We start from the raw sequence: 27633 nt of genomic DNA, 5'->3' as shown, positions 1-27633 counted from the left end.
AAAATTTTTTGCCCTAACCGGTTTGGCTCAGTGGATAGAGTGTCGGCCTGTGGACTGAAGGGTCCCGGGTTCGATTCCGGTCAAGGGCATGTACCTTGGTTGCAGGCACATCCGCAGTGTGAGGTGTGTGGGAGGCAGCTGATCGATGTTTCTCTCTCATCGATGTTTCTAACTCTCTATCCCTCTCCCTTCCCCTCTGTAAAAAATTAATAAAATATATTTTTAAAAAAAAATTTTTTAAAACACTGTCTCTAAAGCAGGTTAAACATGCCCTGTTTTTCCCTTCCAAGACAAACCATTAAGTGTATGTGCACACAATACTACAGCTACAAGAGACCATCTCAATGTTTCATTTTGCCTAAAAGGAATTATTTTCCAGCCCCAAAGTCACTGGATTAATTAAACGTTTTCCCAAACTAAAACACACGTATTTCCTCTCCTCAGGTGCAGTGTTGTTAAAACATAAATCAGCCCAGCTAGTGTGGCTCAGTGGTTGAGTGTTGACCTATGAACCAGGAGGTCATGGTTTGAGTCCCATCAGGGCACATGCCCAGGTTGTGGGCTTGATTCCCAATAGGGGGTATGCAGGAAGCAGCCAATCAATGATTCTCTCTCATCACTGATGTTTCTATCTCTCTCTCCCTCTCTTCCTCTCTAAAATCAGTAAAAATATATTTTAAAAACATATTAATAAAAAAACATAACATTGGATTTTATTAAGTCAATTATTATTAGTTTTAGCAGATAGCTTGATAAAACAATAATTTTCAATTATTGTAACAATCATTTTAACATTTAACAAAAGGAAGGTAACTAGTTAATAAAAAGCTATGTGTCAACCATAGAATGGACATGAGCATCCAGGGTATTTAGACTTTTAGATTAGTCCTTTACTCTGTATTAATGGTAGACTAGCTAATAATATTTCCATCATTTTAGGAAAGATTGTATATATTTATTTTCTCCTTTCTCATACTAATGTAAGAATAAAGTCTGGTTATACAGCTTATTAAATTACCCTTATAAATTTAACTTTGTTTTTTTGTAAGAGAAAGTTTATTTAGAAAATCACAGAGGTAGCCCTAACCAGTATGGCTCAGTAGATAGAGCATCGGCCTGCAGACTGAAAGGTCCCAGGTTCAATTCCGGTCAAGGGCATATCCACAGTAGGTGTGCAGGAGGCAGCTGAATCGGTGTCTCTCTCATCGATGTTTCTAACTCTCTATCCCTCTTCCTTCCTCTCTGTAAAAAAATCAGTAAAATATATTTTTTTTTAAAAGAAAATCACCGAGGTAGAAGAAATCAGCTCAGGAAACAAGCTACAGAGGCAAAAGAAGGGCCCCTGGAACTTAAGACAAGGAAAATGTCCCCAAGGGAAGAGGGAGGGGAAAGGTGGAGGGAAACTCTACACAGACAGCAGCACTGGGTCCTCAGCCTTTTTTTTGTCTTTTTTTTGTCTTTTTTTAATATATTTTTATTGATTTCAGAGAGGAAGGGAGAGGGAGAAAGAGATAGAATCATCAATGATGAGTGAGAATCATTTGTTGGTTGCCTCCTGCATGCCCCGTACTGGAGACCAAGCCCACAACCTGGGCATGTACCACTGAACCACACCGGCCTGGCTGGGTCCTCAGTCTTGAGGGTATTTATCTGGAGGTTGCAGGGGAGAATTCCAAAAGACTATTCAGCCCCAGCTGGTTTGGCTCAGTGGCTAGAGCGTCAGCCTGTGGACTGAAGGGTCCTGGGTTCGATTCCAGTCAAGGGCACATGCCCAGGTTGCGGGCTCGATCCCCAGTAGGGGGAGTGCAGGAGGCAGCCGATCAATGATTCTCTCATCATTGATGTTTCTAATACTCTCTCTCCCTCTCCCTTCCTCTCTGAAATCAATAAAAATATATTTAAAGTAATAATAATAATAATAATAGTAATATTCATCAGCTTTCCAGGTGAATAAATTCAACTTTCATTGCCTGTATTTCTCATTTTTTAAAAAGGCTTCATAATACCTTTGAGAGCTCTTCTCCAAAAGTATCTAGCTTTCTCTATCCTTCTATCCTTTTATCAGTAAGTTAGCCAAGTGCAGGCGTCCTCAAACTACGGCCCGCGGGCCACATGCGGGTGTTTTTGCCGTTTTGTTTTTTTACTTCAAAATAAGATATGTGCAGTGTGCATAGGAATTTGTTCGTAGTTTTTTTTAAACTATAGTCCGGCCCTCCAATGGTCTGAGGGACAGTGAACTGGCCCCCTGTTTAAAAAGTTTGAGGACCCCTGGCCAAGTGTATAGTCCTGCTTTAGTTAAAATTCCAAGTTTCAAAGCTTTTTTTGGGCAGGGGGTGGGATGGAGGAGGCAAAGTAGTTCCTTCATTCAAGCAAGGGAAACGAAAAACAAAAACATAAACACTTTCCTCATAGAAGAAAAAAGAGAGAGTTTCTTCTTAAAACCTATAGTTACACTGACCAGCAAAAGCTGCTTGATTTAAGCTTTTCGTTAGGCTGTAAATTCTAAACAACTCTAGAATAGACAGTTGCCTGTATTTATATTTGTCATGACTAAATCAGAAGTGCTCACATGAAAACACTCTGTTCTCATTATCATCAAATGCCAAAACCATTTATTAGAAAGGCTAGATTTTCGTCTACCAGCTTGTGGAACAATTCTGCCTTTCCGCCTCATCCTATTTGGAAACAAGAAGGCTTACAATTTTGTGAGGAGGATCAGCCAGAGTTAAGGACCTGAACGTCTACCTGCTCTAAGTGACAGTGTGCAGGATGGTGCCTGAACGCCACAGAACAGTACAGGAAAGGGAGAGGGACGCACGCCACAGTCCCAGGAACCCGCCTCCTCCTAGTCCTCCTCGCAATACGATTCTGCGTGACCGAGACCACTGTGCTGCCTGCTGAGCAGTTCACATTACGGGCCGCAGCGCCCACGGAAGGGAAGGAGTTCCCAATCCAAACATGCTGCTGCAATGCATATAAACAAAAGCGCCTCAGAAGTTAAACCTCACCTACTTTTTAAAAAGGACTCATTAAATTCAGTTTGACAACCACCTTCAGTCCAACCTGCTCATCAGAGTAAAGGAAATTTTCTAGGATTTCTCTTCGACCCTTCCTTTAAGCTTGAGCTAGCCTTCAATTTGGTACTCTTTAAAGCACAATCCCACTTAAAGACACATTCTACCTCTTTTATAAAAGTCAAACTCAACGAAATGAGAATCAGAAAGAAGACAATAGGAGAAACATGGGTTTTTGAAGTTACATAGACCTGGCTTTGGAAGTAAGTACGTCAGCTCTGCCACCATTATTAACCTTAGACAAATAGTTTGGATTACTCATCTTCGGTTTCTTCATAAAGTCTTTGAGAGGATTGAGATAATCCACAAAATAACCCATAATGCACTGTACACAAGGCACATAATGGTACTTGAATGTTAGTTAAGAACAGCAGAGGTATTAGCAACATCAAAACACTCCTTTCTAAATTAAGTGAATTATAAAACTATTTAGAAACTCTCTTCAGATTATAATCTATAACATAAAAACAAAGAAATTACCCTTAGAGAGAATTTAGCACACTGTGAACCCTGTATAACAGAAAGATCTCCAAGTTTTAAATTAAATTATTTAAACTGAAAGAAAAGACTATCTCTGGTTAATGTATCTCTATGAATACATCCAAACAAAATGAGGCTGAAGTTTCTATATATAAAAAGCAAAGTGAAAATGTTTATTTCCATGGTCCAATTCAAAAACCGATGTCTTACAGAGGACTGGACGTCAAGAAACCAGAATATGCTGATATTAGACCTATTATCTTAATGTCCATTTCCTCTGAGAAAAACAACAAGAAGGTCTAATAAAAATTACTTTTGTTGTTGTTGCTGTTGATGAAGAAGATTATATGAAAATATAAGAAAATGTCCATTTGACTGAAATGGTATATAAAGGTATCAGCATACTGATTTTAAAAACAACTATCTTGGGAGAATTTACACGTTAAACACTGCAGACAAAATACAGTTTTCTTCACAGCGGATGGCAAGTCATTCAAACTGTCCCTCTGTTTATAATTTAATGTTGGTACAATGATCTACAGTTACAGGAGAGGAAGATCACTTTCATTACTGTCTGAGGACAAGCAGACAAATGTGGAACTTCCCTCGGGGCTGACAGACTTTTAAGAATTAAAAAGGGATCTAGTAGGTTCTATGATGCAACATTCTTTCATAAGTTATTTCTACTAAGTTGGATATATGGTCATAACAGCTCCTTACTGATATGTATAAACCTACAATTTACATTTTACAAATACAAAGATCCCAGTTTGGATTTACTGGTATTCTGCTTATATACAAGGTCTGGAGGAAAAGTCAAGATACAGTTTTATTAGTGTTGGTCTGAAGAAACTTTACTGGGGATGGAAGGAAGGTTTGGACTCCTGATAAGTAGAGGTAAAAGAAGTTTGAAGCTCTTAGAAAAACAGGAAGGAAGGCAGAGGATAAGCGTTTATAATACAGGACTAAGAAAATGAAATTTTAAGCTAGTATAGAGGCCAATGCTGCTAAACAGAGGCCAATTCTGTTCACAATGGAAGATGGGTTAGATACCTCAGGTCTCCCAAAGAAACACTATTGATACAAAATTAATCTTCTGCCTAGAATGATTGCCACTCCTTCCCTCACCTGCTGAATGCCACTTTTTTAAAATTAAAGTTTAATTCAAGTAATCTCTAAAGCCTTTCCCGATTGCACTCACTTTCTTTCCTTTTTGCCATTTAATCATTTATTTTTCAGTTACAGTTGATCCACTCACTTTCCCAAACCACCACCAGCACTACCACCATCCATATTTGTGCTGCAGGAACTAGGTCTTATTCACTATTGTGTCCACAGGATTTTGTTGCCCAATAACTGTTTGTACAGTGAGTGAATGAATATTGAGTCATTAGTTATTTTGGAAACCTCTGACTCAATAATCCCATTTCTGGGAAATGTATCTGGATATAGAAGATAAATGATGGTAACTAGCCTGAAAGGGGGGAGGGGGGTGGAGTGGGTTCAGTTTTGAAGATAATGAAACTGGAAAAGCCTAAAAGAATTCAGTAATGCTTTAAACCTATGCCAAGATTACAGTATGATGCAAAACTGCCTATCTGAAACTTAGCTAGTTGTCATGAGAGTTCATCTAGTCTACAACTGTACTTCACATTATAGGAAACAGAACTACAAAACTGTTAACCATGTAGGACCTGGGGATCTAGAACAAACACCTCAAAGAAGTACATAAATACAAAATTAATCCCAGGGACACAGTCTAAAAAGTCAATTCCCTTGGGTGGTAGCTTCAGAACGTTCCCTTTGAAATGACCTGGTAAGAAATCCCCAGCAACCTGCACCACACACCTGCTTATACACCCTGGCTGGGCTCAGTTTAAATCTGTCTTTCCCCTCTTTTCTCCTCCCTAAACTTCTCTTTCAACTTGGAACCAATATCCCTCAAATAACCAGTCTTTCCTGACCTATCTCACATGCTCCAAACCTACTTACACCATGACATCTACAGCTTCCTACCTAATTCTGACATCTGTGCAGAATTAATTATAATAAATGAAGAGAAGTCCTAGTCATTCCAACTTAACACTGTGAGAATTTAACTCAAGTACCAGTCAAGACAAAGCTTTAAAGAGATGGAAGAATTTCCATGCATTTTTCTTTGATACTCACTTGGGAGGGCATAAGACTTCTTCAAGAAATTCTTCAATCTTATTTACATCCGTTTTGACTTCATTGTTGAAAGTTATAAATGGTGGATGGGTCCCAGGAGCCAAGTTCTGCAGGTCTACAGGCTTCCTGTTAAGCAAAAACAGTGGTCAAAATTGGACAGAAGGTGTATCAAGTCATCAAGCAAAGAGAATCGAAGATTCTTCAACTTCTAGTTCTCACCTGGCACTCTGAGGCCTCAGGTGTTTTGTTTGACCCACAAAGGCTCATTTTACAGATGCTTTCTAAACACTTAACATTTCAGGAACTGCAGTGTGAGATAAATGAAACTGAACTGATAGGCAGTGGCTAAAAATGTATAAATCTTTGGTTTAGATCATGAAAGGCCTTCAGTAAATAATGAACAATTCAGTCAAACTCATTCAAACGTTTGCCTTGAGTGACATATCTAGGAAAAGCAAAGTACACAGAATTCATGCCTTCAGATAAGAGCAAAAAATATACTTCAATGTTTGTGGGATTTTTTTTCGTTCTTTTTTTAATGTTTTATTGATTTTAGAGAGGAAGGGAGAGTGGGGAAGAGAGGAAGAGAAACATAGATGTGAGAGAGAAACATCTATTGGGAGCCTCACACATGTACCCAACTGGGGATCAAACCCGCAACCTGGGTATGTGCCCTGACCAGGAATCAACCAGCAACCTTTTGGTACAGTGGATGATGCTCAAACAACTGAGCCACACCAGCCAGGGCTGGATTTTATTTTTATTTTTAATGTTTCTTATCAAGTAGACCTTTTTTTTTTATAGTAGGAATATTTTAGATAAAAAATTATATTCTGTTCTCTCCCATTTTGTTCCTAGGTGAAGAAAAGGAAATAAAGAGAAACAAACAAATAATAAACAGAGAGAGAACGAAAGAAATGAAAAGGAGGAACCTTACAGGAGCTAATACTTTAAGCAACTTAAGAGGCTTAACGTCGATTAAAATTTAATTGGGTACACTTGCAACAACTGGGGGACGTGGGGCTGGTGGCTCGGTTCCAGCTGCCTAGTTTAAGAGGAGTGCAGCATAGCCACAGGACACCGAAGCTGACTCTTAAAGATGACCTGTCTGTAATTAGTTGACTCACTAAATGGAGAAAAAAATACTAAGTATGTAGAACTTCCCCTTTCCTTTTGAAGGTGCTGAGTTTCAAGGCATAGTATTAATTCACATAAATCAAGAGAATACTGGACACTACAAAGCAAATGAGCAAAAACAAGTTAACATCACAAATCCTTTATTTATTTCAATTTATTCCTATTACTTATTCTTCACTAGCTTTGCTACTTTCTAATAGTAAAGCCACTAACAGTGGATTGTGGACTCACCAGCACACACACCAGATCTTAGTTACCAAGCATTTATCTATTTGTGCCAGTTCAATCAGTTAAAGGATTTTATTTATTTTGATCAATGTGGTATACTGCTGATCCTTTTGTCTACTTTAATGTTGGTTTGTGGCGCAATTGTTTTAAAACAAAACAGCACCCATGAAAAGGTTTCAAATACAGCTTCTATGATTCTTAACAGATTTTATTAGCACAGTTTACAAGTAGTTTATATTAGTAACAGAGTTAGAAAAATATTCACTAACATATTTCTAATTCAGCTCTTAGTGGCCTCAACAGTGTTTATCATCTTTGAAATTATCTTGAAAAACAACATAAAGCCACGTGGCAGCCAAGTTCTCCCGCTCTGTCTGACTATCTCTATGTGTTTCTCTCTTTCACACACACACACACACACACACACACACACACACACACACGTGCGCACGGGATATACATGATTCAGGATGCATTGGTGAGACATACATCTTGAATTGTTAGAATTAACAGGGCTTTCTTAACTCAAATCAAATTTACAAAGGGGAAGAATGGAGTTTGTCCTTTCCTGACTGGCCAGCAGTAGGAAATGGATGATCTCTAAAAGGCTGGCCTGTTCCATCCCATTTAGTCTCTGTGTGTCTCAGTCACACGGCTGTTTCTGAAGAACTATCTGGAAATCACACTGACCTCTCAACTTGCTGAAAGCTGTTTTCAGAAAGTTAGAACCACAGAGACATGATAATGAAAGCAAACTATGTAAGGAATCTATTTTGAAATCAGATTTTGTTCTAAGTTTATAACGGCCCTTTAAGATATGCAGAACTATTATTTTATCATTTCATTTGTAACATCTTAAATTATTACTAAATTGTGAAAGGTTAAACTACCATAATCTTCTAAACCAGTGGTCGGCAAACTTCAGCTCGCGAGCTACATGCGGCTCTTTGGCCCCTTTAGTTTTTAGCAAAGGCCAGCTTAGGAGTACCCTAATTAAGTTAGTAACAATGTACCTACCTATACAATTTAAGTTTAAAAAATTTGGCTCTCAAAAGAAATTTCAATCATTATACTGTTGATATTTGGCTCTGTTGACTAATGAGTTTGCCGACCACTGTTCTAAACCTTTATGCCATTATTATGGCAACTTACATGTGGGTCTGACTCACATAATATGTTACAATTTGGTATGTTGACATTTAAAACAAGAAAATCAGTAATGACATTGCAAAGGAGGAAATAGTTTCAGTGTTTAAGGTGGGGATGAGGAAATGGAAACTTATTTCTCAGACTTTAAAAAAGTGGTCTCCAATTTACTTTCTCTTCGCAGAAAATACCACGGAGGGGGATTTTTACTCATTAGTAAAACAGCAGATGTCACTTCTTTTACAATAAAGTTAATTTCTTAAAAGTTATCATTTCTACTCTCATTTCTCAAAACCAGAGTTTACCCCAACAAATATGTGACAAAATATGGCCACATCCAGCTATTGCCAAGTCAGTGTCTCAATTTCTTTCTCTTTTTTTCTTTCTCTGCCTCTCCCTGTTCTCGTACTTTCTTCTTTCTCTTCCTTGCCTACATCTCAGGTTTATCTGTGCTCTAAAGATGCTAATCTCTGATTTATGAACTTCTGGGCATAATGAAGACAGTGTAAGTCTTCAAATAAAGATCTTGGTCGCTGCCAGGAACCTGTCAGCCAGAAAGACCCTATAGTAGTAGTGTTATTTAAAAAAATAATAATTACATTCAGTAGCAGGTCTGAAAATGGTTTAATGAGAGTAGTAAGAAGTACCCTGAACAATGGTTAGCACATAATAGACTGAAGAAATGGTAGTTAATGATTCCCTTCCTTTTTCCTGAATTTAAAAATGAGACGCTTGCCCAAGGTCCCAGGGCTCTCTCCAAACACAACCAGGTCTCTACCCCTGATACTTGCTACTGTGCACGGTCGCTCCCCTTTGACAACATGTGACAACATCTCTAAACATTCGCCCCAAATTTTAATATTTTCACTTATTTATCTGAAGTTTTTGTTCAAATGGTGGTTGATGTAAAACCCAAATTTCTCCTGAAGCTTGGGCACTGTTTTGAATCCCAAAGTTCTGTAATGCAATTGTAGCATGAACAGAAAATTAGGTTTAAAAATGACTCCCACTAAAGCATTAAGGCAGCAGGGGCAGGCGAGCGATGGGAGATTGTTCCAAGTTTCACAGGGCACACGAATACCACCGGCACAGTCATTAACACCAATTGAGATTCAAAGAGAACGTGTCACACTGTGCCAGAACTGGCTTGATCTTTATGGATGAAATGTCATGTAACAATAATGTTTCAGAGCACAGAGTGGGTTTTTAAATAGCTCTCAGGAAAGTTCTATTGCTCACCACGTTTCACTGAGGAATTAGGCAATGAATCAGAAAAAAGCAGGAAAATAAGCACTATAGGCATTTTCTTCCACACAGCTTCCTATAATCAGTCCTAGTTAAGACTATATTATGAAAGGTACTTTTCACTATAGGATGCTGTATTCCTCTGTGACAATTTAATTTTACAGGTTTGTGTTTTTTTTTGAGCCAATGTTCACTTTCTCTTTGAAATCTAACTAAAGACTATAAATGAGTAAACTCATAGAAAAGGATTGGAAGGATAAAGACCAACTCTAAATATATATATATTTTTTATTTTATTTTTTATTTTATTTCATAGAGGAAGGGAGAAGGATAGCCAGATAGAAACATCAATGATGAGAGAGAATCATTGATCGGTTGCCTCCTGCACTCCCCCCACTGGGGATTGAGCCAGCAACCCAGGTATGTGCATTTGGCTGGAATCGAACCGATGCTCTATCCACTGAGCCAAACAGGCTAGGGCAAGACCAACTCTAAATGTAATGGTATCTGTGAAGAGGAAGTTGATGACTAGGGGTAGAGGGACTCATTATCATGTACTGCTTGTATATTTTCAATTGCCCTTAAGAACCATTTTTAAATATATATATATATATATATATATATATATATATATATATACACACACACACACACACACATACACACACACACATACACACACACACACACACATACACACACACACACACACACACATACATACTATAGACCTAAGATTTCTAAAGAAAACTAAAAAATATAGGCTCTCATGTTAGTGTACTCAGTTGATTTTACAAAAAGCCCTAGGAAATAAAATACCTTTCTTTGAGTGGGAGTATTTTCTAACAGGAGGCCCTGAATTTTTCATTGTACTTCCTATGTGTCACTTCCGTAAGGGGAGAAGGAGGGGGAGGGGGAGAGGAGGGGGAGAGAGAGGGGAAAAGGGGTAGGGGGAGAGAGGAAAGGGGAGAGGGGAGAGGGGGAGAGGAGGGGGAGAGGGAGGGGAAAAGGGGGGAGGGGGAGAGGAGGAGAAGAGGGAGGGGGAGGGGGAAGGAGGGGGAGAGGGAGAGAGATATCTATGTGAGAAACATCAATTAGTTGCCTTCCCATACAAGCCCAGATGGGGATTGAACCCACAACCTGGACATGTGCCCTAACGGGGAATTGAACCACCACCTTTCCGTGTACAGGACGATGCTCCCACAAGTGAGCCACACTGGGGGCCCATGTGTCACTTTTGACATGCAGGGTACATTACACTTAAACATATGCTCAAGTATCAACCAACTTACAGGAATAACGCCTTTTAAAAAGTTTGTAAGTGAAAAGTGAAATCAATGACTTTGAAATAGCCATTATGTGTTAAGTCCCTTCCTGAACCAGACGGTCATCGTTCATGGCACCATGACTGGTATGCACCACAATCGAGCCCTGTGCTGAGCTGTTGGAAGGATTTCTGGAAGCATGGCAGTCAACTCACTTGCTCCAACCCAAAAATGGAATAGGAGAAATACATGTATTTTAAGACACAGTCAGGGCGTGTGCCTGGCAGCATGGTCTATTTTTAGAAGTTATATTGGGAAACTTCTTTGCAAATGCATGTAGGAAAAAAACAGTAATCGAAGGATAACTCCATGAATTATTTCATTCTTACAATAGCTCTGTCCGATACGAGCTAGGTCTTCCAAAGAACCTGTAGTTTTAACTCTTACTATCCCCAAAGGCCTTCTCTACATTCATAAACATAACTACTGTGGTTCCTGGAAGATTTCATGGCTTATTTTCAATAAATAAATTCTAAGTCTGCATATTTTCAAGTGCACTAGCAGTAGGTAAGGAATAAACTGTAAGGAGCTGACAGGTGTCCCATGGAATGCTAACCTAGAACTGGGAATAAGTTCACAGCTCTCACAAAACGCTCCCTCTGTGATGCCCAGAGGGATAACATAGAGGAATTCTGCCATCCATTAAGTGATAGCCTGTCCATAGTTTTTTCTTGAACACTGTTCATGACTGATATGCTTAAAAATAAGCAGCAAACCATGTTGTGTCAAGAGGAACACATTTCCATTTCCATTGCTGAGTCCTAGATTGTCTATTGGTATCACTCTTCTTAACCCTTGATTTAAATCTTTTTTCTTTTAAGTATGCATGTTCTTCACCTCAGGAGGAACAGGAGTTCCTCAGTAAAAAGACCTTACTGCCCTAGCCAGTTTGGCTCAATGGATAGAGCGTCGGCCTGCAGACTGAAGGGAGTGTGCAGGAGGCAGCTAATCGATGCTTCTCTCTCATCGATGTTTCTAACTCTCTATCCCCCTCCCTTCCTCTCTGTAAAAAATCAATAAAATATATTAAAAAAAAAAGACCTTACTATCTCTAAGGGCTCTTCTCAGCCTTCTCCCTCTCCACTAGGCTCTACAGCAAAAGTTAGAAACAACCCTTCAACTAGCAAGAACCATCACTGCCAGGGATAATTGCTCTTATTTTACAATAATACTTAACCAAATATGGTGGAAATTGTATTATTAAAAAATCCCATTTTATTTCCTGGAAAGGAGGTTAAATAAAATAGACCAAGCTGTATTTATCCTCCTAAAATCTGATATTCTTGCCTTTAAGGATCCGGATTATATATATAGGCCCCGTGTTTAGCAAACTTGAGATCAAGAAGCTGTCAGCTTAGAAAGTTCTTCACAGACACATGTTTACACAGGAATGGCAGATTCCACTGCATCCACACCAAAACTTCACTCCTGGTGCTGCTCGTGAAATGTTCGGTAAACATACAACGAGTTCCTAAAAAGACTGAGTGGCCACATGCAATTTACTGATTGTGAATTACCATAATACCTAATACAAGTTAAATTTGTCCACACATCAGCTGAACTTTAATACAATAAATTTTCTTTAGAGAACATATGGCGAGCAAAGTGAGGGACAGGGAGGGGATCAAGCTGAAAAAAGTAATGTACATATACTCAGACAACGCAACCACGTCTTACCTTTTCAGGTCAACCGTTGTGACACTAAATACCACTCCTTTGAGCCAAAGAATCATGAAGAGCCTCTGGGAAAAGGGGCAGTTTCCGATGCTTTCACCATCGCTGCCAGCCTGGGAAACAGAAACCAACATCAAAACAAGGTCAACGTGATGACACTCAAAATAATGGACCTTTTTCTGAGCTTTAATCAGGAGTACAAGAAGACAGGAAGTGTTGCACTGTGGAGGAAGGGTGGAAATTCGGGTCTTTATTATTTTGCTCTTTCATTTGCCTCTTTCTCTTTTTAAAAATGGCCAGTCTAGAATAGACTGTCCAAGAGAACTTTCAGCAATGATAGGGTTATCTCTATGACCATGTCCAATATGTTAATCATTTGTGACATGTGGCTAAATGAGTACTTGAAATGTGGCTAGTTCAACTGACCTAAATTTTTATTTACTTTTAATCAATTTAAATGGTCAGATCACATGTGGGTAATAGGACAGCACAGGTCTAATTAGTCCCTAGGGGATACATATATCCTTGCCCCAGGGCAAAGAGAAAGTCTATCATGGGTTTTATAAAATGCAACTCATGTATTGTTCTGAGATAATATTCTTTACAGGGCAACATATAAAGGGAAACTTGTAGGTGTGTCCAAAGAGTTAAATTACCTGCCAGCCTCCCCCCATTCTAAAAAATATTCATTATAAAAATTACATATCCTGTTTACACATTCCTTCAGGGAGAGAAGAACAAAGCTTTACAATAAGCCATTTGTAATCCAATTAATGAATGCAGCAGTTGACTTCACCGAGTTCAACAATGAAGTAGAATTTTCCTAAAAATCAGAGTGGAACAAATCTTTAATTCCATCACGTGGGCCCCAAGTTTAAAAAGAAGGAAGGAGGGGGAATGGGAAGTGGGGGTTGGAGAGAGCCAGCTGCTGGCAGAGAACATTCTGACACTTGCTAGGGCCCAACACAGCCCTTTTCACCATGAGACCCATGGATAAAGCCAGAAATAACTTCCAACAAGTCATTTAAGGATGCTGGTAAGAGTACTGTTCATTATCCTGAAGTAACTCTCAAAAAAACTCATATCCAGTTAAGTCATTAATTCCTAACTAATGGTGAAATGGGGGGTGAGGGGGATGGCAGAAGGATGTAAAAAGATAAAAGCAGTTAGCTGATTACCCATAATATAACCAGCAACACACACAGGCATAGAAGGACCCCAGAACCCTACCCTAACCACACTGTATGGGATTGTTACAACTGAGCTTGGAGGGAAAAAATTTATCATTCTTTATCAGAAACAAAATTGTAGCCAGAATGAATCTTATTAATTTCTAATACTGCAACTTACACAAAATTTACTTCCTAAAGAAGTTCTAGTTCTTAAACTTTAGAGTGATTGAGAATAACCTAGAGAAAACACTTAAAATGAAGATTTCTGTGCCTTACATCCAGAGATTCTGCTTCAGAAGAATTCCCAGGGTGAGGCCCAGGACACCCAAGGAGATCACAAAGTAAGGCATCTGCTGGACACAATGAGGAACACTGGTGTGAAAAGGTTAGGACAGTATTCCTTTATTTTATTTTATTTTTATTATTCTTTTGATTTCAGAGAGGAAGGGAGAGGGAGAGAGAGATATAGAAACATCAATGATGGGAGAGAATCATCGATCAGCTGCCTCCTGCATGCCCCCCACTGGGATTCGAACCATGACCTCTTGGCATGTGCCCTGACTGGGAATCGAACCATGACCTCTTGGTTCATAGATCGACACTCAACCACAGAGCCATGCCAGCTGGGCAATATTCCTGCTTTAGAGCACAAGTCAGTTTTTTAGGACTAAGTCATCCTATTATATAACAAACTGAAAATCAAAGTTGCTTTTTTGAAGGTGCTCACCATCCAAACACATATGGAGCACTGATAGCATACAAATGAGTCTATTACAGATCAGAAAAAGTTAACACACTACTTTTCTAAATAGCATGGTGATTAATATTTTCACACAAGGTTGTGTCTATTTAGATAACCCACTTTTATCATTGTTTTGCTTTTGTTTTTCTCCAAGTTTTAACACGGTTACCAGCAGAAGCATAAATACAAGAAAAAGGATACCAAATTTGAGACGTACTGAAAAAGCAGAAAAGTTTAGTAAACAAAGTGTAAGTCTGACTAAAGGTCGTCATCCTTTACCATTTACTTAATCTATAAAATTAACTACAACTTCCCAAACTGCCTACCACAGCAGTGTTAAAATAATTAAATTGGGCCCAGGCGGGTGTGGCTCAGTTGGTTGAGCTTCATCCGTGCACAGAAAGGTACAGTAACATAAGTCCTATTATTCATTCAAAATATTTACTGAGCCCTAGCCCGTTTGGCTCAGTGGACAGAGCATCGGCCCATGGACTTAAGGGTCCCAGGTTCGATTCCAATCAAGTACACGTACCTTGGTTGCAGGATCAAACCCGCAGCCTTTTGGTGTATCAGGCAACCCTCCAATCAACAGAGCCACCCAGCCAGGGCTACATAATTCCATTTAGAGGAAATGTCCAAAATAGGCAAATCCATAGAGACAGAAAGTAAATTAGAGGTTGCCTAGGGCTTATAGCGGGGAGAGAGAGAGAGAGAGAAAGAGAGTTAGGGAGTAACTGCTAACAGGTACAAAGTTTCTTTCTGGAATGATAAAAATGTTCTAAAATTAGACTGTGGTGATGGTTGAACAACTCTGTGAATAGACTAAAAACAACTGAATTGTATACTTTAAATGAGTTCATTGTATGGTCTATATGAATTATACCTCAACAAAGCTGATTTCAAAATATATAGACACTAATTACAAGTATAAATATACATATACTGGACAAGACTTTAATTTAGACTATATAGTTTTAAAATTATAATTTCATCTTATAAAAAATTAATGTCTATAATTTTTCTTAAAAATCAGAAAACCCAAATAATCAAAGCAAAAACTTGAATAATCCCACTGACACAGAAATAATCACCGATTTCCAGATAAAAGATGAATTAGCATTCATTTGGGTTTGTTCTTATAAAGGGGGCAGTTTTGACTACCGTGCTGTCTGGCATTCCTCCCACACAATTATTCCTCGCCCTCCTCCATCAGGACCTCTGTCGTAATTCTGGAATTTCCTAATACCACTATTTAATCAGAAACTGCTGGATTAACTCCTACGTTGCAGAAAAGGGGTCAGTGGTAGATGCCATAAATATTTTAATGTTTTACTAATTCAAAGTTAAGGAACTGCTCACTTAGAAAACCCAGCTTAAGCAGTTTATAGAAAGTCAGATCTTCAAACACCCAAGATCTTCAACTTCATTCCTCTCTTTTTCTTTGTGTTTATGGGACTGGGGGTGATGGGTGAGGGGTGATGATGACTAGGGGAAAGAGAGGCTGCCTCTGAAGGTAGGAATGGGCTCCTGACCATTAAATCATTTCCTTTGACACATTTTCTAGAAAATGTATAAAATAATGTGTTGCCAAAAAAAAAAAAAAAATGCACTCAAAATTTAAAGACCTCATTTAACCTTTAGTGTGGATTCTATCTAATTAGCTATCTAAATACACAAAAGGGCTTGCTTTGATTTAGATTAACTTAAAAGTCACAAAACAACATGATAAATGGGTAGTCACCTGGCTTCTATTATCTCTTTCTTTGGTTTTTGCTACACACATGCTGAAACCAAGGTCTAGAGTCTAAAGGTTTGTTTAATAAGCTGTTATCCTTCTACAGGGTCTGCAGAGTGGGTGGGAAATAACAAGGCTTAGAATCAGACAAACCTGGAGTTGAATCCTGACCTCACTACTTATTAGCTATGTAATCTTCATTTTAACATTACTTAACATCTGTGAAACTTGACTTCATACACCTTTTATTATGGGGATCAAACTAGTTAAGGTACACACACAGTTCCTGGCACATGGTAAGAGTTTAGTAAATGTTACCTAACTTTAAAGATAATTCTTGCACAGAAAGAACTCAAGGCCTAACAACCTGTTCTTCAGTTGAAGCCCTTACTTATCTGAAATAATCTACTAAAATCTATAGTTATTGCTAAAGTCATCAAGATTCAAAGTTGCTTGGATACTATTGAAGGAAATAGCTAAAATACACAATTTAGCCAATTTTTTAAGTTAAATGTCATGGTCTAGAAAAATAACTTTGTTTAAAGCACATTCTTCCTCCCACAACTATCCATCGTTAAATATGTTGAATAGAAGAGATAATTCATCTTCCAGTAGTTTAAAAGATTATGTTTCGGTTTCCTTTAGTAAATGACCAAATTATGATTCAACTAGTGGCCTGGTGCACAAAATTCATGCACATTAAAAGGGGATTAGAGCCGAAACTGGTTTGGCTCAGTGGATAGAGCGTCTGCCTGCGGACTGGAAGGTCCCAGGTTCGATTCCGGTCAAGGGCATGTACCTTGGTTGCAGGCACATCCCCGGTGGGGGGGGGTGCAGGAGGCAGCTGGTCGATGTTTCTCTCTCATCGATGTTTCTAGCTCTCTATCCCTCTCCCTTCCTCCCTGTAAAAATCAATAAAATATATTTTTTTTAAAAAGGGGGGGGGGAAGATTAGAGGAAATATTTTAATATTGCTATTTGCCCTTTCTCTATAATAGAAGTGTCAGAGATGAAAGGAAATTAGTAAAATGTATATGAAAATCGTCCTCCTGCCAGTCAAGTCTCCACCCACCCACAGTGCCTCAAAATTGCACAAGACTCAGACCCAGCCGGCCCCACCCCCATTGGGCAAGATCCAGACCCGGCTGGCCCCACCCTTGTCAAGCCCCGCTGGGTGGGGGGGTGCAGCCTCAGGTCTCCCGGTGCACACCGGGCAGAGGGCGCAGCCTCAGGTCCCCCAGCGCACCCTCAGGTCCCCCAACCCAGTGCCGGGGTGGGGGGCACGGCCTGAGGTCCCCCAGCCTGGGCCGGGGGGTGTGACTTGAGGTCCCCCATCAAGCCCCGCCGGGAGGAGGACGCGGCCTAAGATTGCCTGTCAAGTCCCGCTGGGCTGGGGGCGCGGCCTGAGGTCCCCCGGCCTGGCGCTGGGGCATGGCCTGAGGTCCCCTGTCAAGCCCCACCGGGTGGGGAGTGCAGCCTCAGGTCCTCTGCCCCAGCCCAGCGCCACGCAGCCTCAGGTTACTGCTGATTACTCGTTAAGGCTCGTTATGGGTACTCAGCCTCCGCTGTGAGCACAGCCATCTTGTGTTAAGGAAACCTCCGCCTCCGCTGTGGGTGCCGTCATCTTTGTGACAGTGTGACAGTCAATTTGCATATTCCCTCTTTATTAGATAGGATAACCTAACGTAACCGATAGTTTAATTTTTTTAAAGAAAGCCAGTATGTGTACAAGAGTGTTCACAAATGAGTTTTTGCAAAATTCTCTCTCCTCCTTTCCTAGAAGAACTTCCCCAACAATGTTCTTGAGGACCCATACCACTATTCCATTATCCCCTCCATAAATCTGAACACTTACGTGACTAAAATCACATTCTTCTCCATCTGAAATGCCCACTGGTATACCTGTCCTTCAGGTCAAGTTCAAGTCTCATCCCCAAGAATCACTGCAGCCCAAATCAATTACCTGTCCTCTCAACTTCGATTCCAGCTTCTCAAACTCTGACGTCAACAAAAATCACCAGAGGATCTTGTTAGAATGCTGGTTCTGATTCAGTAGATCTGTGGTGGGGCCCAAGATTCTACATCTCTTACAGACTCCCAGGGAATAGCAAGCCTTTGCCACTTATTTAACAATCATGACTTGCCTTGTGCTTTCTGTGTATTATTACTTTACTATTCATATCTCTGCACTGCATCTCCTCAGCTACACTATAAACTCACTGAGGTGTCATCTTCTTAAAAAATCTTTTCATAGGACAACGTCTGCTGCAGTTGCTTTACTATTCATCAGCTTTCTATTGATTGCTAACAATAAAAGCCTCTGAGTTACAAAGAACGTGTTCCAGGTTATCAGTATAGAAGAACCTTAAATCTTTCTGGTTAATAATTTTCTCAGAATTTTAAATTAGGCCTCAAAATCACTTTGGGACAGAGCTAACAAACCACAGAAGCCACTACAGCAAACTCTGATAGTTGCCTGCCCAACATCCATTCTCTCTTTTTTTTTTTTTCCTGATATAACTTCTATTTTTGATCAGGCATCCATTCTTCCCCGATGGACAAGGAGATGATGGCCCAATGCCCCCAATTCTAGGGGTAAATCCTGATTGAGTCTAAGCCAGTCATGACAATTCCATTCCTCTTGCCAGTGACTTAGGAGTAATCACGGGGTCCTGTTTGACCTGCAAAAAAGTTTCTCACTCTTAAGACAAAAATCTTCGGAAGAGAAAACCCTGGGATGTGAAAGCTATGGCTGCAGTGGCCAGCTTGATAGTAGCCTGAGGCTACAACCAACACTAAAAGAAGACAAAGCCAAGAGAATCACAAAGAAGGGAGCCAGTCCTCCTACTACACTTCTTTCTTACCTCCATTTCCTTCATGGTTAAAGACAATCTGAGGTGATGTTTGCTGTTACTCACAATCATAAGCACCCAAAGTAATATCACCACTTATCTCCAATTAAGACTAGCAAGAATGAAAATACTTCTGGTAAGAAATGAAAAAAGAAAACTCCAGTATTTGAAGTTGAAGGAGATACAGCCATTCCAGGGCTCTGGTGGGCTTAAACTAATTCTGTTTTCCATGGGCTGTCACGTAGACTTTGATCTAGGATTTCAGTGGTCTGGTTAGCATTTGCCACTGAAGCTCAAGCTACGGGCTCTCTTCTCCTTCACAGAACATCTTCCCAGGACCCGGAGGTATTTATTCAACATGCCACACATACTTACTATCTCCCAAGCACTGGAAGAAACAGATAATTAATATATCTAGGTAAAAATTATAAACTGCAATAAGTACTGAGAGAGAAGACAAGGAGTACCGACTTTAGATAACATGGTCATAAAAGATCTTACACCTAAAGAATGAGAAAGAGCCACTCATGCCAAGAGCCAATGCAACTAGACCACAGTGAGTATGAGAGAAAAGTGGTACTGGCAGGAGCCAGACCAAGAAAGACTTTCTAGACCAAATTAAGGAGTTTGAATTTGATGCTTACAGGGGGAACAATTTATTCATTCATTGAACAAACGTTTACCAGGTACCTACTGTATAGAAAGAAGTCATTGAACACAATGATTAACAGCAAGGACTCTGGAAGCAGAGTGCCTGGTTTAATACAGGGGTTCTTCTACTTAACCACTTGTGTGATGTTGGGCATATTACTTAACATCTCTGCGACTCAGTTTCCTTACACGTAAAATGGGGAATAATATCTACATCATAGAGATATTATTAGCCTAAATGAGTTAATATAAGAAAATCTCTTAAAATATAGCCCAGCATGTGGTAAGTGCTCAGTAACAAAGTATATGCCAAGTAAAAAACACATTCCTGGGGGGGTGGCAATGGTAAAATATGTACACATATAATACCTTAATAAAAAAAATTGGGAAAAAAAAAAACACATTCCTGACTTCATGGAGCTTGGGGGGAAGGGGGTACTACAGAATGGGGTAATGGGATACCACTGAAGGCTTTTGGTGGGTGGGGACATGAGCATAAAATCCAATTTCCATTTTCAGACAATAAATAACACTTGCTACCTACCATATGGAAAACAGGTTGGGGGCATGGAGCTGATGAAGAACGGAAGCTGGGAGACCTACTGCAGTAGTCACAGAGAAATGTGGCCTGGATTAGATAGAGGCAATGGAGGTGAAAAAAAAAATGCATAGATTAAACTGAATTCGGAAGGTATAACCCTAAAGACTTGTGGATGGTTTGGATGTGAGAAGTGAGGGAAAGAAAGAAATCAAATAACTCTTAGATTTCTGGTTTGAACAACTTGTTAGAGGAAAGCCTCAAGACAGGGGTGAGTGTGTCTACACTTTGTTGCAAGTTAAAAAGAAAACCCCGTCAAGAGGTAACAACCATAGAGCTGTGCGTAGCCTTGGCTTGAAAATATTTTTAGGTGTGAAAGGCTATAATCCAAAATTAACACTGTTTCTATCTCAGGACACATTTGGGGAGAGGAAGGGACAGGGATATTAACTTTAATACACCTCTGGACTGTTTTGTCTTCTTTATTTAAGAAACAAATTTAAAGAAAATATTCCAAATGTTTACTCATGATAATCTTCTTGTCCCTAATCACTGCCAAAACAGTCAACTGCTTAAATACGACAGACCTGCTTTTTCCTTCATATTGCTTTAAAAAATGCTGAATGCAAAATAGTAAAAAACCACTAACTGAACTAGCAATGACAGTTAAAAAAGACCCTACTGAGTACTTTTGTCTGCTACATAGCTGAAGCATATGCTGAAAATGAAAACAACGGCTCTATCTGTATTAAAATCAAACCTGAAATGTTTCAGCAGGAATACTTTATTAAAACAAAGTGTCAGATATACAATGACCAGACTTTCCGTCTAAGCACAACAGAACCATAACGAAAAAAAGTTCTGAGTTTACATTCCCTCCTCAAAAGCCTAAAACAAGAGGAGCAAAAACGACTCTTCAGAGCAAATTCTAAGCCATACAATTAAAAATACTGAATGACATCCCTGTCCCAGTGGCTCACTTGGTTGGAGTGTCGTCCCGTACACCAAAGGGTTGAGGGGTCTATTCTGGGTCAGGGCACATACCTAGGTTTCTCTCTCACATAAATGTTTCTCTCTCCCTTCCTCTCTCTAAAAAATCCATGAAAATGTATCTTCAGGTGAGGATTAAAAATAAAAATACTGAATGACAAGGAAAAAAAGATGGCCAGCCCTGACCGGGGGGTGGCTCAGTTGGTTGGGTGTCCTCCCATGCACTGAAAGGTTGTTGGTTCGATTCCCCGTCAGGGCACGTGCCGGAGGTGCAGGAGGCAGCCCATCGATGTTTTGCTCTCACTTGCTCACTAAAAATCAATTTTTTAAAAAAGATGGCCAAAGGTATATAACCTTTTTCCTGTCTGGATCAACCCTGAATCTACTCCCTATAAGACTCAATTACAGTAAGTGAATGTTGCCAAAATTGCCTGGAAACAAGTTAATAGCTACCGTCTAACTTAAAGTTTGTCATGTGATATGTACTGTATGAAAGTGATTCATATATATTATTCCTCACAATAATTATATGAAGTTAGTTTGTCGTTTTCCTCATATTTCAGATAAGGAAACAGATTTAGAGAAACCAAGTAACTCGCCACAGGCCAAACAATGAGGAGTGGCAGAACTGAAATCTGAACCCTGGGTCCGTGCTACCTACCACTTTTACAGTTTCTTACACCGAGGTAAGAAAGAGTTGCAGGAATCTCACAGGCTTAGCTTCATGATTCATATGGTACAACCACCATCTCACTCATATGGCCATCACCTATCAAGTAAGATAAATTACCTGAACTACAACCACTATAATGTAACCCACAAATGTTATTTTAAATTTTCTAGTAGCTCTATTTTTTAAAAAATAAAGACAGGCAAAATTAATTTAAATAATATATTTAATTTAATTTAATATTATCTAAAATATCTCAACATGTAATCAACAAAAAAATGTTATTACATTCTTTTCTTGTTGTAAATCTTTGAAATCTGGTGTATATTTTAGACTTATAGTACACTTCAATTCAAGCTAGACACATTTCAAGCTCTCAATAGCCACATATGGCTAGTGGCTATCATATTAAACATGAGAAAAATAAAACTCTGAAAAACCAGTGGTCATGTACTTGACCCATCAACTCAACATTCAAGCTCTCAGAAATTATTTATTCTTATTTCAAACAAATTTTAACAAGTTTGCTTATCTGGCTTAGCCAACCACAACAGATTACAATAGAAAATTAAAGGAAATGGGCTGCATCAATAGAACTAAGTTGGCAAAGGAAAAAATAGAAAACACATATAAACATACACGCACCCATGCACACACACAAAGGAGATCTAGATTCAGAAAGCATAACAACAGAGGCCACTGTAGCAGAAAGGCAAAAGTAGTCGTACCCAGCCCACGAGCTCCGAGGCCATTGCTGCATGACTGAATTAGTGTTCAGAATGCTGACATTAACTGGCAGTTAAATTCAGCATTTTAAGAAGTCATGGAAACATTAATATATTTTAGAAACATTTTCTTTTAAAATCAATTTGAGAACTCTGTGCTATTTTTGAAATTTTTCTATAAATATAAAACTATTCTAAAATTATAAAGTTAATTTTAAAAAATCAATTTCAGCCCAGGCCAGTTTGGCTCAGTGGCTAGAGCGTTGGCCTACGGACTGAAGAGTCCCGGGTTCAATTCTGGTCGAGGGCACATGCCCAGGTTGTGGGCTCGATCCCCAGTTTGGGGTGTGCAGGAGGCAGCTGATCAATGGCTCCTCTCTCATCATTGATGTTTCTCTCTCTCTCCCCCTCTTCCTTCCTCTCTGAAATCAATTTTTTTAAAAAAAATCAATTGTAGGCTTCGAGTATGACCACGTAGGTCCCACAGGATCAACCCTCTGCCCCACAGCAGTGACAGCTTCCAGACAAAAACAGCCCACTCGACAGCACTGGAGAATGAGCAACAAGCAGGCAGATGTGGGAGGGGACGCTTGGAAAAAAGGAAATAGAGTAGACAAGTTGCCCCAATTTTTTTCTTTTAACCTTGTGCCCTGCGGGGCAGCTAAAACTCCAATGGAAAATGCACAATGTTGCTGGCTTGAAGAACCAAAGGACAGAGTTAAGAGCCACCATCACCACTGGAAAATAAGGTAGAACACCATCAAAAAGACAGCCAGGGAGAGGGAGTCCTAAAATCTGAAGTTGGAGGTTAGCTGAAAATCAAGTGAAATCAAGACAATTTCTGATAAAACTCAGTAGAATTTAACTGCTTGACATTTAAAGGAGTTAATTTCAGGAATGAAGAAAACCAATGTGTTCATTATATTAAGGCATGATTCTGCTATTAAAAATAAACATGTGCCCTTTAAAATTACTTACTCTCACTTTGGTCACATACAGAAAAATTTTTACCTCAAATTTTTTCACTAAGCCTTATTCTTTAAACATCTTCTCACCAAAGATAAATTCACTGCCAACCTTCCCTTGTCTATCAGCAGAAGCCACATACATTGTGGGTGGGTAAAATTCTCACGTAAGTCAAAATCCAGCAGCCCACTTTCCCTAAGAGCAGTTTAAAAATACACATGCATAGTACAAACTAGACTCAGAAAGAGTCCTGGGAGTGAAAGAAAACAATTAAGTGTTCAAAACTACTCTTCCCAGACCTGTGCTGTGGCAGCTACCTAACTTGAATGGGTAAGGGCTACTTCTCTTTATAAGCAAGTTCCCAGACCTAGAAATTCCACAAAGAATTCAGCAGTAAACAAATCCGTTTGTCCTTTCGTAAAAAAAAAAAAAAAAATCTAAATTCTCCAGAAAGTTGTTTGTTTTTAAGAGTTTACACTTTTGGTAAACAAAAGAAAAGAAAGAATTCAGAGGCTAGCCCTGGGCAGTGTGGTGCAATAGTTAGAGCCATTCCACGCACACCCAAGGGTCATGGGTTCGTATCCCAGTCAGGGGCATGCACCTGAGTTGAGGAGTCCGCTCCCGCCCCCAGTGGGGGCACATGCAGGAGGCAACCAGTCAATGTGTCTCTCTCTCTTGCTTTCTCCTCTCCCCCCACCTCCTTTCACTATCAATTAACAAAACAAAGAATTCAGAGGATAAATGAGATATGTAAGGGACTTTAAAAACAGAATTGCATTATATTTTTTTGTACAAAAATATTGGCTATAAAGGTACACATCACAGTATTGTTTGTTAAATTTTGGACCTCTAAATGACTACAAACAGTGGATTAATAACGATAACAATGAACAATGAAAAACTGCAGTCATGAAAATGCTATAGAATGTTTTAATATAAAATATGAGCACTCAATAAACATGAATCTTTCACTGGTATTTTATTTTGAATTATCCATGTTTAAAATTCTCATTAAAATATATTACAAAGTTTGTTCTTTTAAATTATATACTCAGCAATACATTGAAACTGAAAAGTTAACATCCAGAATTCTTGTCTATCTTTTTAGCTGGCCTAAAATAAATTTAAAATATCTTAATAGTACTAGATACCTTGCTTATTATTAAAATTTTTGCTTACTGTTTCCATGCACAGATGCCTTAAATATGATAAAGGCAAATTCTAACTGAGAATAGTTCTGTATCTTTTTTACTTTACACAACAAACAAAACCTTCCCTTTATCTTTCAGGTTGTTCATTTGGAAACTATATTTTCTACTGAAAATATTCACTCTTGAAATAGTTTTCACTTTTCTGGCAAATTGCTTCCATTGTCACTGAGAATTTTTATTGGCTCCATTTATATGTGTTATCTAATAAACTGCTGCTAATTATGAGAATTTAATTATCTGGATCTGACTCTGAAATCTCAACTTTCTGTCTCAGCCTAAACACCTACTTTAGAACATAAAATGAATCTGGATTAGACTGAACATCACTCCTAAGACACACACCCACTTTACAGACGAGAACAACTTGAACCTCATCTTCTATTATGTAATTTGAAGATTCTAGACCTCTAAACCAATCTATTAAGTTTAGATCAATGGCTATCAGTCTAGTAAGCAAATTATATGTCTTAAGTTCAACAACGGAGTATTATTTTTATCTCTGGTATAAGACAACACCAGAAACAGACAATACTCTCTCCTACATGCTTCTATCCACAGACTACGCATACCAATTTGCTCAAAAACAAACACTAAGAGATATTTACTGAATTAATGAGTTATTTCCTATAATAACAAGATTTATGTTAGGTGGGAGATATAAAAGATAAAGAAAATAGTCCTGATCGCTGATTTCCTGGAATTCACAGTCTTGCCTGGAACACAGATGATGAAAAATAATTCAGGAGTGGCAGAACATGCAAACGCACAAAGTGCTCCAGACAAATAGTGGGAAGGATTAGCTCTGAGGGCCAGGGAAGGGTTTGGAAGATGTTTGAACTCAATTTAGGAAGGCAACTTTTTAATTATGTTCCAAATGTTCCTAGTAAAATATGTCATAAAAGTATATCATTCTCCTCAGAAGCATAGCACGCTTCTAAGTGCCTGAATGTTTTCGGCACGCACAAAAGCTGAAAACAGTTATTTTAACAATGCTTTTGGGGGCTTTTAAAAGTCCTTATTTGAGAACATGAGTTTTGGCCATAAACAGGAGACTGATTCCTTCATTCTGTTCTATAGCATCTATAACCAATCAAGCAGAAGAATCCTATTGCCACTTGACCACACTGAGATCTGACCTAAAACTGAGTAAACCAAGAAAACACGAAGTAAAACATGTTTTTTACACTAGACAACAAGAGTCTAGCCTCACAGTAAAAATATATGTGAAAAAGACTTAGGGATAAAAATAACTGAAAAAAAAGAACTGATGATACGAAAATAACCAAAGGTTAAAAACAAAACAAAACAAAAAAAAAACAAAAACCTAAAGAAACATTAACGATCTGCTTCAAAAAGAGGAATAAGCAAGTGGTTATACACAAAGCAGGGTGTTTTTGTTTTTTGTTTTTTAGAAAGATCCCTTGTAAATAAATGCTTTGGGATTTTTGAGGGACAATGGGAAGCAGACCACAGGACTCAACAGTTTGGTAACTGTTTAAGTAGCCAAAAGTTAAATAAAAAGAACAAACAAACAAAAACACCCAGATCCCAAAGCACTGGCTGATCTCATTAGCTCTGCTTAAGAAACTTTATAGATGTGACTTCACTCCTGGATTACACGTCTATATTTAGTTTATACCTAATATGGATAAAGTCCCGAACTAACAGCCATTTCCTCTCTCCACAAAAAGAAACTTCCTTGCTTTTTTTCTATCAACAATGCAAAGATTAGTAGTGTAGGGTCCTCTAAAGGGAGAGGTTAAACACACACACACACACACACACACACACACACAAAATTAACAATTTAGTACCTTTTTTTTTTTTTAAACTTGGACTGCTCTGACACTTATAAATTGGAAAAAAAATTCTGAAATCAAATGTGATGGTCAAGTTCCTTAACAAGTTTATAAATAACGCTTTTTAAAGACTTTATAAAATACTAATTAACCAGGCCCAAAAATGCAGAGGTGAGGTAATGGAAATTTTACAGTTTCCTTTCCAATGTAACCAAAAACTGAAAGCAACCAAACTCATTTAAAGAGCCATCAAGACTCACTGGTTGTTAGCATGTTTTAGAAATATACTTAAACAATCTGATTTATTTATTTATTTTGCAGGATGACTGAAAAGAGCAAATAGTAACTCTGGTAGATAAAATTCAACTTCAAATAGAGAAAAAGAATATAAACAAGATAGACCTTGGTGCAAATTCCAATACTGCTACTGACTAGCCCCACGACTACACACAAGCAAGGACCTCTCCAAGCTTCAATGTAGTGTTGACAGCACCTATTTCAGAATTTATATGAGGATTAAATTAGCTAACATATGTAAAGGCTTGGCACATATGTTTTGGTGCCTGGACCATAATGTGCACTTACTACTATCTATTATCTTATGATTATTATTCTAACTTTAACAGAAAAGCAAAAAACCTACTGTTCATTTTTATATATCAGTATACTCTATCTTACATAGGAATAATTAAGTAGTTTCAAAAAGCTTACAAAATTATTATAAAATGAAGGCTTTTAAAGTCACCTTATGGTCCTAGCCGGTTTGGGTCAGTGGATAGAGCATCGGCCTGAAGAGTCCCAGGATCGATTCCAGTCAAGGGCACATGCCCGGGTTATGGGCTCGATCCCCAGTAGGGAGCATGCAGGAGGCAGCCTAACAATGATTCTCTCTCATCCATTATTGATGTTTCTATCTCCCTCTCCCTTCCTCTCTGAAATCAATAAAAAATATATAAAAAAAAGAGCCCTAGCTGGTTTGGCTCAGTGGAAAGAGCGTCAGCCTGCGGACAGAAGGGCCCTGCGTTAGATTCCAATCAAGAGCACATGCCCGAAGAGGGAAAAAAAGCACACGCCTGGATTATGGGCTCGATCCCCAGGGGGGGG

The 27633-nt window shown here is 38.8% G+C and overlaps 1 protein-coding gene across 2 annotated transcripts in view; it reads right to left on the bottom strand.

Moving 5' to 3' along the window:
- The window catches only part of CLIC4 (chloride intracellular channel 4), a 60573-nt gene that overhangs the window by 17882 nt on the left and 15058 nt on the right, over window positions 1-27633 (bottom strand). For both annotated transcript variants that reach the window (XM_008148073.3, XM_054721277.1), the window contains exons 2-3: window positions 12482-12591; window positions 5724-5849 (exon numbers count right to left, since the gene is read on the bottom strand). In XM_008148073.3, the coding sequence (XP_008146295.1) occupies window positions 5724-5849; window positions 12482-12591 (236 nt within the window). The remainder of the gene's footprint in view (window positions 1-5723; window positions 5850-12481; window positions 12592-27633) is intronic.

This window comes from Eptesicus fuscus, chromosome 9 (genome assembly GCF_027574615.1).
Source record: "Eptesicus fuscus isolate TK198812 chromosome 9, DD_ASM_mEF_20220401, whole genome shotgun sequence".
NCBI lineage: Eukaryota > Metazoa > Chordata > Mammalia > Chiroptera > Vespertilionidae > Eptesicus > Eptesicus fuscus.
This window is presented reverse-complemented; position numbering and strand designations above follow the sequence as displayed.